Genomic DNA, 14,821 nt, shown 5'->3' on the forward strand with positions numbered 1-14,821 from the left:
TGACGCGATGACGGAAGGCCGGGTTGCCGATTTGATCTACGCCAACTCCATGGGCCTCGCCTGCAGGGTGTTCGTACACTTCGCCATCAACTGTCTCATCGCCAAAGGGTTCAAGCCTGAAAACAAGTGCGTCTTTGGCCCTCCTTTCTACAAGTTCCTTGCGGTGCTTCTTGGGGTGGCCATTTGTTTCGTCGGAATTGCTTCCGCGATGAAATATAATTCACTGAAAGTCGTTCTTCGGCTTTTAATGAAAGGAGACCAGGTTTTGTGGCGATTCCGGACAAGAAATATCCAGGAAGACAAGAAAATAACTGCGAACTTCAAACTGGACTATAGGTACGGACCATGTCGGAATTTAATCGACGATAAAGCTTGAATATACAGCCACACACGTACACAAAGATGTAACGCTGGAATTTAATAGACGACGCAACACCCGGGATAGAGATACACGCTGGAATTTAATTGACAATGCGAATCGAAAAGCTACAGCTAAGGAAAGATAAAGTGCAGTACAGGAAAGTAATGATAATTGAAAGATAACATGTTATTTGATTTATCGAGGGGGCTCTCTAGTAGATGGCCGGTGATATTTATAATGGTTGTGTGGTAACTGCTCCTTAGCTGTTTCCAACAGTTGTGCCCATGTTCTTCCATTCCGAAAATCTTGTCTTCATGTCAATGTAATGCTTCATGCTTTGAAGATAACTATCTCACGATTTTGTCTACAAGTGATAACTGCCTCATGATCATGCTTCCAAATAACTATTTCCTCGAAATATACATGCGTGCTCCTTAGCGGTTTTTCAATGGTTGCGTTGAGTCTACTACCTTGATGGTTTATTTGACTCCACTACATTGGCGGTTGCTTTGACTCCATTACATTGACGGTTACTTTTTCGACAGTTGTATTTGAGATTGTCGACTCTACTTTTGGTCGATTCCTTCAAGTTCGCTATTCTTCATTGAAGTTCTTATCCTATTTCCGCATTCTGACAAGTCATGACCGCCCACTTCCTTCCAAAATAGATGACTCTACAGTACTTTTCTGAGAAAACTCAAAGCATAAAAGTTGTAGATCCATAAGTCTTCGTTCTTTTGGCTTTGAAATCAGGTCAATCCGATATGTATCGATAAAGCTATGACCATTTTCCCGAACTAGCGCAGAACTGAAATTTCTGCATTCTAACCAGTCACGACCGTCCACTTCCTTCCAAAATAGACGAATCTACAGTGATTTTCTGAGAAAAATAAAAACGTAAAAGTTGTATATCCATGAGTCTTTGTTCTTTTGGCTTTGGAATAAGGTCAATCCAATATGTATCGATAAATCTATGACCATTTTCCCGAACTAGTGCAGAACTGAAATTTCTGCATTCCGACCAGTCACGACCGTCTGCTTCCCTCCAAAATAGACAACTCTACAGTGATTTTCTGAGAAAACTCAAAACGTAAAAGTTGTATATCCATGAGTCTTCGTTCTTTTGGCTTTGGAATCAAGTCAATCTGATATGTATCGATAATGTTATGACCATTTTCCCGAACTGGCGCAAAATTAAAATTTTTGCTCGTTTTCTTGATCTTGTCGATAATAACAAAAAATGGGTCATTTTTGGATGTAAACGTATACACATGACACATGCCTCTGACATGTGTCCCTTATGTTAGCAACTTGATAATATTTGCTTCCACGTTGCCTCATGCCTCTGCCATGTGTCGCTTGATGATCTTTGGTATAAACACTCATCGACCACAACTGAACTATCATCGATGTACTAAATGGATATCACTTTCTACAATCGTTGATAACGGGACGTGTAATTCATGCCTCTGTCATGTATTTCTCATGTCGATAAGTTTGGCCATTTTTTGGTGTAAACACCATTATAGCAATCTATCCTTTAATCTCATATAGACCCAAAAACTATTCACCACTCCATCCACGGCCATACCAAAGATCGACTCGTTTGTGTCAAGCTCGATAGCAAATTTAGGTTGAGCTCGACAGTCGAGCTCAATGGCAGTGGAGCTAGGCCAAATCTAGGTCAAGCTTAAGGCCTACCAAAGTCGATAGGTCGCGGCTCTGTTGGGGTGGCAATTGGCAACAGCATGGCAAGCATCGGGGACACTTGGGAGGAGTGGGCCAAAGTAGTAGGTGGGTGGATGTGGGAAAAATTACCAAAAGAGTTTTAAACCTATTACAATTATGTCAATTCAGTCATAAATTTTTTTTTTGTACCAATTCGATTTTAAATCTTTTGTATTTGTACTAATTCAGCCCATCCGGTCAATTTTGATCGGCCGACGCTAACATGGATGCTAACCGTACTACGTGGCGCAGCCGGCACTGACGTGAACATTTTTTGATAATATTTTAATAATTTTTTGAATTACTTATTTATTCATTTATTTTTCCTTTTTTATTTACTTTCTCTTTCTTCTTTTTTTCCTCTCTTCATCTTCAACCTCCAGTCAGTCGCCGGAACTCGGCGACCAGCTAGAGGCAAGGGCCGACGAGGCTCGATTTTGGGCGATGCTCGCCCTCGTCGTCGCTAGGCCAGGTCGAGCCTTGCCAGGGGCGGGTGAGGCTTGCCCTCGATAGTGCCCGGTGGGGCCAACCACACTGGCCCTCGCCTCTGGGCTAGAGGTTGAAGATGAAGAGAGGAAAAAAAATAATAGAAAAAATAAAAGAAAAAAAGGGCAAAAAGAAAAAAGAAATAATTTGAAAAATTATTAAAAATTATCCACGTCAGCTCTGGCCACGCCGCATAGCTAAGGGAAAATTGTCATATCAGTCATAAACCTATTGTACGGCGGCCAATTCAGTCCTAAACCTTTTAATTTTGCCAATTCAGTCCTAAACCTTTCTAATTCTTGCCAATTCAGTCATTCCGGCCAATTTTGGCCGGTCGGCGCTGACGTGGCCGCCGGCCGGCGCCGGCCGTCCGGCCAACGCTGACGTGGCCGCCGGCCGTCCGGGCAACGCTGACGTGGCAATTTTTAAATTATTTTTTTAAATTTTTTAATCTTTTTTTTTCTTTTTTTTCTGTTTTTTTTTTCTTTTTTCTTCCTCTGGCCGGTCCGGCGACCGGTGACCGGCGGCCGGCCAGAGGGGAGGGCCAGCGAGGTCGACCTCGCCGGCCTCGCCGTCGCGACCCAGGCGACGGTGAGGTCGGCCTCGTCGCTGCTGGGCGAGGCGAGGCCCAGCAGCGGCGAGGTCGACCTCGCCGGCCCTCCCCTCTGGCCGGTCGCCGGACCGGCCAGAGGAAGAAAAAAGAAAAAAAAGAAAAAAAAGAAAAAGAAAGATCAAAAAATTTTAAAAAATAATAATAAAATTGCCACGTCAGCGTTGGCCGGCGCCGGCCGGCGGCCACGTCAGCACCGGCCGGCCAAAATTGGCCGAAAGGACTGAATTGGCAAGAATTAAAAAGGTTTAGGACTGAATTGGCAAAAATTAAAAGGTTTAGGACTGAATTGGCCTCCGTACAATAGGTTTAGGACTAATTTGACAATTTTCCCGGAAAACTGACGTCCATGTCAGTACCGGCCGGCCAAAATTAGCCGGATGGACTAAATCGTTACAAATTCAAAAGGTTTAAGACTCAATTGACAAAAAAAAGGTTTAGGAATGAATTGACACAATTGTAATAGGTTTATGACTGTTTTGATATTCTCTCGATAGATGTGTTAGGGTTTCGAGCAAGTGATTTCCATTGTGGGTGGATTTCAAACCATTGAAGGGGCAATGTTGAAAGGAAAATAACAAGTCCATAAATAGGATTAAATGTTACCTGAAACTTCGGATGTTAATTGTAGGTTTTCAAAACTTAAAATACAAATTGATATGAGGATGAAATAGAAGAATGTTTTATTGTTATATTATCATCATTAGCATCGATATACACTTCTTTATGTTCATGCAAGTTTCCTTAGCGTGAAACCTTTTTCCAGCGAAAATATAGTGATACAAGGATTGTAAGTTATGGAAGGATCAAAATTGGGAGTAACGCTAGTAGTATATATGGGAAAAGTTTTCACTATATTTCAAACGATGGAGCAATTCCAATTCCCATGGCATCTTGTATAAAGACAAAAGATAGTGGGACGCACGGACATCCAGCTTTGTGGAAGAGCTCTCTATAAGATAATGGAAGGTATAGCCGATTTAGTCCCAAACCTTTTATCAATTTGTTAATTTAGTCATTCCGATCAATTTTTGCAGGAAATCGTTGATGTGATGATCTAGTCTATGTCAGCCGTCTTATGTAGTATGACCAGCGTAAACATGAAAAATTTTGAATTTTTTTATAGTTTTTTGAAATTTTTTCTTTTCTGTCTTTTTTTTTTCCCCTTCTTCCTCTAGCTAGTCGCCAGGCTAGAGGCAAGGGCCGGTGAGGTTGATCTCGGATGAAAGGGGCAGGCGAGGCTCGCCATTGCCGAGTTGTCGAGGTCGACCTCACTAGTGGCCAATGAGTTCAAGGCATGGTGAGGTCAATCTTGCCCAATGATAGTGAGGCTCGGGGGTGGGCGAGCCTCGCCCGAGACCGGCAAGGTCAACCTCGCCAGCCCTCACCTCTAGCTAGTCACTGACCATCGCTGAGGCTTGGTGGCCGGCTAGAGAAAGAAGAGAAGAAAAAAAAAAAAGTTCAAAAAATTGTTGTGCAACATAAGACGAATAATTTTGGTAATTTTCCCTGAACTCATAGTATTATTTTGTATTGACACAATTAAAAAGTCGATGATTAAATTGACACAAGTGTAATAAGTAAGAATTTTTCTGATAATTTTCCCGAAATTCATCGTGCTATATTGTAAATGGCGATGACGATTTCTCCGTATTCTTCTTTCCAATTCAATGACCAAAAAGGCTTCCCCACCCATGCGTGCGTAACTGTGCTCCCCCAGATACGATCTCGGGCTCAGATCCCATCATTCTTCTATCCCTCTCTGTGAAAAACAAACAATAAATTAACAGAGGAAGAAGAAGTGGAGAAGAAGAAAGAAGCTGGTGGTAAGTCGCGCTGCGCGCATGCCCCTTCCCACCTGCTCACTTACCCCCCAGGACCCCTCCCCACCCACCAACCGCTTCCTCCTCCACAAGCCCCAACCTCGATTTTCTTGCTCCGGTTTCTCCCTCCTTGTCTTGGGTGTCCAAGAAAGATCTGATAAAAAGCAGAGACACCCATCTCTCTCTCTCTCTCTCTCTCTCTCTCTCTCTCTCTCTCGGTCTCCTTCCCAGTTCTCGCGGGTGCTATGGCGCGGTGCGCCAGGTGTTGCATTCGCAGCTCCATGAGAGCGATGAACGTGATCGTGAACCTCTGCGGGGTGGCCATGATCATATACTCCCTCTGGCTTGAGAAGATGTGGGACGACGGTGTTGCTCTGCTTCCCTCTGTCGCCAATCTCCCTCGACCATGGTAAAGCACTCAAGATAATGGGAAAAGAAAAGATTCAAAACTCTCCTTTCGAATGCAACTTGAAGTTCTCGGTTTAATCTCAAGTGGGTGTCTGTCTTGACGTTTTTCTTTCCGAATGCTAAAGTAGAAATTACCAAATTCGCTGCAGAGCATATCATACGGCAATGCTTGCGGTTTCTTCCGTTTTGCGTTTGCCTCTTTTCTTGAATGAAGAAGCCCATCAATTTGTTTGTGATAGGTTGTCATCGTCAAATGTCTGTCAATGTATCAGAGCTAGTTCAATTCTTTCTTTCCGAATTTCTGGGAAGCAGTCCTCATTTTTTCTAATACCCGAGGCGTGGGTTGAAGTGCCGGAAGAAAATTTAATCGCGAAAAGATATCTCAGCAAGTTACTAATGGATAAAGATGTCTCATCGAGTTCGTTTTCTTGATAACATAATGCCCACTCTGAGAAAGAGGAACATTGCTTCATTCTTGTATAACGTTCTTTTTGTTCGATGCTATGGAATTGTTCAATGAAGATTGTTCTTCCTTCTAACAGGTTTATATACACATGTTTAGGCGTCGGTATCGCTGTCTGCTTGAGCATGGTCTTCGGCCACGCGGTTGCTAATTGCATCGGCAATTCTTCTTTGTGCATTGTATCCTTCCCAATCATTTACTCTCCCCTTGCGCGAATTTACTTTCCTTGAAGCTCTAATACTTTTGTCAAATTTGGTTAATTCGATATTCTTATTAGCCTTCGAGAGAACCTGAGCTTCTGTCAAGTGTCCGGTGTATTTGATCTTTTCTGCAGTTCACTCATGGTAATTCTTAACCGATTATTCAGTACATCATCACTTTGTTATCCCTACTTTTTCTTGAAGCGACAGTTCTGGTCTTGATATTCTTCAAGATGAATTGGGAAAAGGTATGCTCTCTCAAAACTTTTCATGGTTTAGCTTGTTTTTAGTAGTACCTTGTCAATAGCGCTTCTCATGCCTTATCCCTGAGATATGATGGAAATCTCATTGGACATGCTACGATTTTGGACTTGGTGGAAGCTAACATCGGGAGGAATGTTCGATGAAAAGGAAAAACTTAAACATTTGTGGCAGAAAAAAGTGTTAATTAGGTGACATGATCCTACATGACCGTGTTCTGCATATTCTTGGTTGAGTACAGATTATATTTCTCACGGTCCATGAGGCTAATTTAACCTTTACGAGAATGTAAGATATCCTTAATCCGCTCTCGCAGTTCATACGTCAAATGACTAGTTGGATATGCTCAATGAAATTAAATTCTTGATGACGGTCCGTTCTTGACAGCCTTGACTCTTGAGTTCATAAAGTTTGGCCATTTTGTAAATTGAAAGTCTTAACAGTTCAGATTCATGGTATCTTGAAGCCTGTTGTCATATTTAGGTCCCGTGCTTTCATCACGGAGTCCCAACCATGAGCTTCCACATCTCACTGAAAGCTGATTCTAGTTTTAGTTTCAATCGATGGGCCTTGGTCCCGTTTAATACCTCTTCCTTTTCTTTGGCTTTATGCACAGCTAATTTCGGAGTATATTGATAAGCACAACGAGAAGTTCAAGACTTTTGTGGTCTTCCACTTAAAAATGTGTCGCCTGATTGTAATCCTGATTTTGATGCTACAGGTAACTGATTCTTCTCTGAATAGGATGACTGTAAAACTCTTATATCCTTTCTGATTTTTGAAAGAAAACGTCTACCATGAATTTAAAAAGAACGAACCTTTAACAATATCAAACAGAAAGTAGACAATCATCTCTAATTTGATCTTTACTGCATTGAGATCATTACTGTTTACTTTTGCGATCGGAAGAATAGCAAGTGACTACCGGAAGAATCCGTTAATGTGTAACAAGGTAAGGATAAGATGGTGAACAAGCATGCGGTCATATCACAAGCTTGACCAAGTATGCCGAGTCCATTCTGTGTGGTTACATATAAAATCTTGATAAAAAATGGAGTTTCCATCTCCTTCATTGTCCTGTCAACTCCTTTTGGACCTAATTTCCTGATGAATTCTAATTTTTTCGCTATTTTCTAAGGTATTTTACCTCTTTATTTGGTCGCTTGAAGAACTTTCTGTCTTGGCATTCTGTACGAATTTAGAATCTTTGTTAGCAAACTGTCAAAAAAATGTGGTTTAAACCTAGTATGTTAATTGTTTCTCGGCACTGTGTTCCAGCTATACCATCTGACACTCTGGTTCATCTGAAAGTGAGAGCATTTGGCGCTAAAACTCACTCCCTTCACTCTCCATGTTTCGCAGATCATTGTCATCGTGTTTGCGGTAATCCTCTGGGCCGTTGGTACCGGACCAAGGACCGATCAGACACCGGATGTCAGGAGTTTGAGACAATCCTTTCTGGTCTGGCCCAGCTCACCGGCGCTCGTGGAGAATTCGGAAAATTGCAGAAGATGCGGAGAATTGAACAGTAGGAATCCGCTCCGAAACTTGGTGTCATATCTTAAAGGTGTAATCATGACGAGATTTCACCGGACACCAACGAATGATGATTGATTCTTTCGTCTCTAGATGAACCGATCAATTTGCAGCAAGCTCATCCTCCACAGTTTCAGAAGCAGTACTAGAGGTGGTGGAAGGTGTATGTGCATCAAAACCCAGATGAGGAGAAACTCTGGAAGTCAGTCTGGCCGTGATCACGGCACAAAATAGAGGCCATCGTGAGCTATCCTTCTCACTCATGTTTCGGCATCGAAGAAATGGGGTTCTTGCAAGCTGCAGACTTATCGGCTCGGCACATCGACTCGGAACGCAACTTCCCTGTCTCTCTTTCTAATTCTCGAAATGTAATACATCGTCCCGATCGTTCGCGTCATCGGCGGTTGCCGGAGCCGCCCTAAAAGGTGGAGCTACAGTGGGGGGGAGAGTTTCCTAGTTCTCGTGAGACATCCTTCCTTTTGAGCACGGGAATCAGTAGTACCAGGAAAATGAGAGTTTGGGTTTGCCTCTTCTGATCCGACGCACGCTCCAAGGTACATACAGACAGTTCCTGCCGAAAACGAGGGAAGTGGACAATGGTCGCATTGTCGAAATTCATGTCGACATGAGATCGGGATGGAAGATTGCTTCTAACGTAGGGGCCCAAAAACAGCCAAGGCCCAAGAGCTAGAGCGAGGGGGGTGGTGGTGCCCTCCTCCTACACGTCCAATCGCTTCATCTTGATTCTTGTGCCAAGTTTCGCATTTATTAAGGTTTATCTCGTGGATGTGGTTCCCTATGTCATATACATTCTTAACATATGTATATGTATGTATATATATACATACATACATACGTATATATCTCCTGTCATATGTAAGTACACGTAGGTCCATACGTAAACATACGTGCCCGTCATCGAAGCTACCCGAAGTCCCACCGGTGTGCGAGAATTTATAGCCTCAATGGCTCGTGAGAATGTTCAGGTCTATTTTCAAACTGTTGAAACACTAGCGAAACGACAATTCCAGCGTTTTTGCATTCCGGATAAGGAAAGGGAATTAATGTTTAAGTCTTTTATTTATTCATATATTCTATCTACTATCAATTATTTTGAGGCTGGGCAAGGGAATGAGAAATAGTGCAATGGATGAAAACTGGTCGAAAACCAAGCAAATATTTTTTTTTTTTTAATCACGGTATGGATTAAAAAATTATAAGGTATTAATTTAATACAACTTGGAATGAAATGGCAATCCGCCGAGATGTGGAATTATTTCCGACGGAAGCTGGTACTAAGAGGTGCAGCTGACTAGGGATGCGTGCTCCGGGTGGGCCCGTCACCTTAACAAAGTTAACAGTCGCCGACGCCAGCAATCACTCGCCGCGTTAACTCCTTTTTTAAACGCTCCAAACTCCGCAGCCTCTTCACCGCACGGCACGGCACGGAACAGCACCGCACCGATCGAACCCCCGAAAGATGAACCCACGCCGCTCTTCTTCTTCTCCTCCTTCTCCGAGCGATCGCAGGCTGAGCGCGCTCGCTCGCCATCTGAGCCCTCCCTCCGAGTCCGGCTCCTCAGGCGGCGGCGGCGTCATCTCTCGCTCCCTCGCTTCCTCGTCTTCCCTCGCCGGCGGCGGCGGCGGCTCCGTCTTCAGCCACGTCTCTCGCGCTCCTGAAGATCCTATTCTCGGCGTAACAACCTCTCTCTCTCTCTGTCTCTGTGAATTTTTTTTTTTCGTTTCGTATGTCAGCGATTTCCGGTGGTATCGTTGTGATGATCTCCGATGATCGCCGCCGTGCGTAGAGCTTCGTGAGTCGGTGTGAGTTCAGCGACGTTCTAGGTTTTGCTTGGTGGAAAAGCGAAGGAAGATGGAGACGGAGAATTTTTTTTGATCCGTTTTGATTTCTCGCTCTTCTTCTTCTTCGTCTTCTTCTTCTTCTGCATCGGAGACGATGACGTAGCCAGGCTAGCTGAAGTAGCACGGATCCTTATGTGTTGTCCAGTTGTCGCACACGGCTTCGGGAACTTTGTCGTGGAACTGCTGTTCGTCGTGATCTAAGTTAAGGAATAATATTGGCCGAGTAGTGTTCCTGTGTGAACGCGTCTCTCACTCGCGCTCACACAGAGTATGGCCTTTGTCTCCACCGCTCTGTTGCTCATAGAAATAGGAAATGGCTTCTGCATTTTTGTTTGCGGTACTGATGAAAAAAAGCGAAGGTAACGTTGAAATTGGACTGGACGGTTAACCAAAAGTCTTTTGGATTTTGCTACTTGATGAAGAGAGCACATTATTTGTTGAAGGAGCTATGGTTGTCGCGTATTAGTATCTATCTATGTATCTCTAGTAGTCGTGCTGTATTGTGCCTGCACGCGATTGTGTGAATGTACACTGCCTCGATGTGCTTGTGATACCTAGAGATCAGAGGGAGATGAATTTGTCATGATACAATGTTGTTGCTGTTCTTGGAGTTGGATCCTTTTGCTTCTAAATGACCATCGCTTACGGTGATTCTCAATCGGTGGAGTTCCAGATTGGCCCTGTTTGGTAGTTGAGTTTTTGGAAAGGAGACAAATAGGATTATGCTTTTTATATTTGGCTGAAGGCTGTTTTATTGCGAAGATGAAATTCTCTATGTGGTGGTAGCTGAAAGAGCTTCAGATGTGATTTGTGGAGTGGGGGGGATTGAATTTCCTTTACAGTGGTTTCACTTCCCATGTATTTTCTTCTGAATTATGCTAATGTAAAACTTGTTTAGTCAGCTAATGCGTGTCATTGCAAATGCTGTTTAAAGGCTGTAATATATGTCCTCTGTCTGTGATAATTTTATTCTGTTGTATAATGAGCAGGTGACAGTTGCGTTCAACAAAGATCCAAGTCCTGTAAAGTTGAATTTGGGTGTTGGCGCTTATCGTACAGAGGTAACTTTTGAAAGAAACTTGATTTCGCTGTTTCAATCAATATTATACTGAACTTATACTGCTACTGTGAAGATATTTGTACATATTGCAATACATGCCTATAGAAGGCGAGTATCCTCTCATTCCTAGTGTTAGAGACAGATTCTTATGTCCTCACTGACTAGCATTTTCCTTTATGATTTTCATAGTGACAACACAGATAGTATCAATCCATTAATCCTTCTGGCCTGAAAAACCATTAATTTTTGGATCGTTTTCTCGTTTGGCTCTATATGCCTACAGGAAGGAAAACCTCTTGTTCTGAATGTTGTGAGACGGGCTGAGCAGCAGCTTATAAATGACAGGTTTGTTTGTGATGATATGATGGATATTAACATTAAATATGAAATTTATCGACTTATCTTGTCTGGTTTTCAGGGCACGTGTTAAGGAATATCTTCCAATTGTTGGATTGGCAGAATTTAACAAATTCAGTGCCAAGCTTATTTTGGGTGCTGACAGGTAGAAAATTAATGTAATAATTGATTGACAGTGAAATAATACCTGTGATTAATCTTCTTATATACAACATTTTATTGATGGCGTTTTGTATTTGACTTTTTCTTTCTTGATTTCCCTGGGAATAGCCCTGCTATTCTTGAGAACAGGGTCACAACGGTGCAATGCTTGTCAGGCACTGGCTCATTGAGAGTCGGGGGGGAATTTTTGGCAAGGCATTATCATCAGGTAAAGTGCATGTTTTACATTAGATGATTTCCTTGTCTTTGCAGGTCTAAGTGAGTGGTTTCAAGATAAAGCTTATAGCCAATTTTTCTACCATGTGGTGCAGCACACAATATATATACCCAAACCAACCTGGGGGAATCACCCAAAAGTTTTTACTTTGGCTGGGTTATCTGTGAAATACTATCGCTACTATGATCCTGCCACTCGTGGACTGGATTTCCAAGGTAAGGAGTAGTGACTCGTGATTTTCTATCTCAGCTTATATTTCTCAGATCTAAACGGTGCCAATGATCCATATTTAGTTGCACTCTTTCCCCCCTTTGCAAAGAATGATGCATGATTGTTGATGATGCAGTGCAAATTTGACAATCTAAACGAATGCAATAATGTTGTCTCTGAAACATAGGGCTGCTAGAAGACCTTGGTTCAGCCCCATTAGGAGCTGTTGTCCTTCTTCATGCATGTGCTCACAATCCAACTGGTGTTGATCCAACTCTTCAGCAGTGGGAGCAGATCAGGCAGTTGATACGATCGAGAAGACTGTTGCCTTTCTTTGATAGTGCTTATCAGGTATCTTCTTGCAGCATAGCAGATACACAGGAATTACATGGAAGCTCCATTTACTAGGATCTGATTTAGCTGCAGATGACTGATGAGTTATTCCTTGGTCGTACCCATTTTGTTTGACCCAGGGTTTTGCAAGTGGAAGTCTGGATGCAGATGCTCAGCCAATTCGTTCATTTGTGGCTGATGGTGGCGAATGCCTTGTAGCACAAAGTTATGCAAAGAATATGGGGCTCTATGGTGAGCGTGTTGGAGCCCTGAGCATTGTAAGACTCAATCCATGCTACTACTATTGATTACTGTCCGTTCCTCATCTTTTGATAGGGCCTGTCTCATGAGTCATGACTTTTGAATTCAAGGAATATCTTCATCTAAGCCGGTCGTGAATTTTTTTGGACTTTTCTAGAATATGAATGAATGTGAATTAGTGAAATTACAAAATGGAAAACTGTCATTTGTTTTTGGTCACTACTATGGCCCTGTTTGCCAACATTTTAAATAGTTGGTGGATCGGGTCTTCACATGATTTTTTTCTTTCTTTTGCAAGTATTATGTGCAAATATGATTGAAGAACTAGTCTCTGGCCTTTTACTGCATCACGCTTTGAGGAAAAACCGTTTTAAGATTGATCTGCAATTTCCTTTCTTGTAGTTTTATTTGTGACATTTGAATTACGCCAGGTCTGCAGGACGGCTGATGTGGCCAGTAGGGTAGAGAGTCAGCTGAAGCTCGTGATAAGGCCTATGTATTCAAACCCACCAATTCATGGAGCATCCATTGTGGCTGCCATCCTCAGAGACAGGTCAGATAAAAAAACTCTCGCAGCTTCTTGTCCCTTCTTCTTTTCTTTTTTTCCCTATATCCACAGCCTATGCCTATCGCTTGATGAATTCACGCTTAAGCTGCTATTTAAGCAATTTTTTAGGTTGATCTTCAATCCTTCTCCTGCAGGGAGATGTACAATGAATGGACTATAGAATTGAAAGCAATGGCTGATCGTATTATCAGTATGCGCCATCAGCTTTTTGATGCCTTGCGTGCGAGAGGTTAGAACCCTGATTTTTTAGGGTATTATCCATGCTCTGCATTTGTTTGTTTCTCATCTTTAGGCCAGCGGCTTGGGGACATTTTTCTTCGATTGCACAAATACACATGTCACAGCCTGCTGAGTGCAAGGCCAGCGGCTTGGGGACATTTTTCTTCGATTGCACAAATACACGTGTCACAGCCTGCTGAGTGCAAGGCCTACCCCAATTAATTACCACCGCCGCCCAGTTATTGCACTTAATCTACAATACGTGAAAAGCTTGCACCTCATGTATAGTTATTGGGTAGATAAATCTCTACGGTAGCAGCATCTTTGCCTTCATTCTGTTTGGTCATGCATGCATATTGCATATCGATTAGGTAGCTACTCATTTGACCTTTACCATGCTGTGTCGACTTATGCATGTTTCGGTCAGGCACACCTGGTGATTGGAGCCATATTATTAAGCAGATTGGAATGTTCACTTTCACGGGGTTGAACTCGCAGCAAGTTGCTTTCATGACGAAGGAGTACCACATCTATATGACTTCTGATGGGTAATAAATTCTTGTTCTTTTGTGCCATTATAATCATCTGGTTATTCGGGTCATTTTGACTTGATTTAATTTAACATTATCTCGGGAATCTCCCCTCTTCCTTCGAAGATCATTTCTTCTTTCATTTAGCGCATATTGTAGAATTGCCGGTGGAATAGAATGAATACTGGCGATTTTAGTTATCAATTCATACTGCAACAGATGAGAACTCTCACTTGTACTGAGCATACATAGCTTTAAGTCACCGCATCAGACACACCTCCTTCAAAAATTTGTCAAATGTTTGTCCTTTGTCCGCAACTTCATTTGCATATTTGATCGACTGTACAATTCCGATGCTTATGGCACGCCGCCGCTGCTTTTATGCAGGAGGATTAGCATGGCTGGACTGAGCTCTAGGACAGTCCCTCATCTTGCAGATGCTATTCATGCCGCCGTCACTCGTGTTGTTTAGAAAATGTTAGAGTCTTCCCTCCATTTCTCTGTCCGGTTTCGAGCATTTGGTTTCCGTCGGGTTATGTTATAATAATTATTGTCTCAATGTATTTAGGCCCTTTTAATTTTTTTATTAATTTTGGTAAAATAAACGGGGAGTCTGTCTTTTGCATATGGTTATGTATTAAGTGGGAAACATATATCGCTCTTTTGTCGTATGCCTGGACAAAGGCTTCAGACTGTTTGGCATTCCGAATCTTGCCACAGGTAAAGTGCAAAAAGTACAAATTGTCATTCGAACAGCCTTATCTGCCGTGGCCTGGCTGAACCTGCACAAAATACTAGGCCCAGACCAGTTTTGTGCGACGACAGCGAACTTCGTCGGATCTGTTCGGTTGGGTCTAGACTTAGTACCGAATTAGTGAGGCCTGGCCTTGCAATTTAAAAGGTTTTTTTTTCTGTCAAGCGTCTAAGGTGGGCCGTGGACCTCCCAGCCCAGGATCAGACATTAAGCTCGACTTAAGGCCCAAGAAACACAAAGGTTGAGCTTCCTGAAATTTCTACCCAAATAGTAGGCCAGGAAAGGCCCATGTGTTGGGCCTAGAAGGCGAAGATTAAGGTGCACTGGACTGAGAAAGCTGAAGTAATGGCCAATTAGAAGAATTGTTTTTCAGGCCCAATTGACCGAGAAAGCCCAAGAAGATGTGCCCCT

The 14,821-nt window shown here is 42.7% G+C and overlaps 2 protein-coding genes across 2 annotated transcripts; both read left to right on the forward strand.

Moving 5' to 3' along the window:
* Nucleotides 1-4,971: 4,971 nt before the first annotated feature.
* LOC115674249 (tetraspanin-19-like) lies at nt 4,972-8,910 on the forward strand. Its single transcript, XM_030596592.2, has 5 exons — nt 4,972-5,417; nt 5,959-6,058; nt 6,247-6,327; nt 6,957-7,061; nt 7,703-8,910. The coding sequence occupies exons 1-5, from the start codon at nt 5,254-5,256 to the stop codon at nt 7,952-7,954; spliced, it is 702 nt and encodes a 233-aa protein (XP_030452452.1). The 5' UTR covers nt 4,972-5,253; the 3' UTR covers nt 7,955-8,910.
* Nucleotides 8,911-9,301: 391 nt separating this feature from the next.
* LOC115674248 (aspartate aminotransferase, cytoplasmic-like) lies at nt 9,302-14,411 on the forward strand. The gene is made up of 12 exons (XM_030596590.2): nt 9,302-9,572; nt 10,729-10,800; nt 11,083-11,144; nt 11,218-11,301; nt 11,427-11,526; nt 11,630-11,750; nt 11,933-12,096; nt 12,219-12,356; nt 12,771-12,892; nt 13,042-13,136; nt 13,554-13,674; nt 14,044-14,411. The coding sequence occupies exons 1-12, from the start codon at nt 9,357-9,359 to the stop codon at nt 14,126-14,128; spliced, it is 1,380 nt and encodes a 459-aa protein (XP_030452450.1). The 5' UTR covers nt 9,302-9,356; the 3' UTR covers nt 14,129-14,411.
* Nucleotides 14,412-14,821: the final 410 nt, after the last annotated feature.

This window comes from Syzygium oleosum, unplaced genomic scaffold, assembly GCF_021117445.2.
Source record: "Syzygium oleosum isolate NSW1041296 unplaced genomic scaffold, Sole_v2.1 Sole_v2.04, whole genome shotgun sequence".
Classification (NCBI taxonomy): Eukaryota; Viridiplantae; Streptophyta; class Magnoliopsida; order Myrtales; family Myrtaceae; genus Syzygium; species Syzygium oleosum.

Bases quoted from the DNA above. Each gene is read 5' to 3' on its own strand.
- LOC115674249 (XM_030596592.2), top strand. From the start codon at position 5,254: ATGGCGCGGTGCGCCAGGTGTTGCATTCGCAGCTCCATGAGAGCGATG. The intron at 6,059-6,246 runs GTATCCTTCCCA...CCGATTATTCAG, and splicing joins GCAATTCTTCTTTGTGCATT to TACATCATCACTTTGTTATC. The intron at 7,062-7,702 runs GTAACTGATTCT...CATGTTTCGCAG, and splicing joins TCCTGATTTTGATGCTACAG to ATCATTGTCATCGTGTTTGC.
- LOC115674248 (XM_030596590.2), top strand. From the start codon at position 9,357: ATGAACCCACGCCGCTCTTCTTCTTCTCCTCCTTCTCCGAGCGATCGC. The intron at 13,137-13,553 runs GTTAGAACCCTG...TGTTTCGGTCAG, and splicing joins TGATGCCTTGCGTGCGAGAG to GCACACCTGGTGATTGGAGC. The intron at 13,675-14,043 runs GTAATAAATTCT...GCTTTTATGCAG, and splicing joins ATCTATATGACTTCTGATGG to GAGGATTAGCATGGCTGGAC.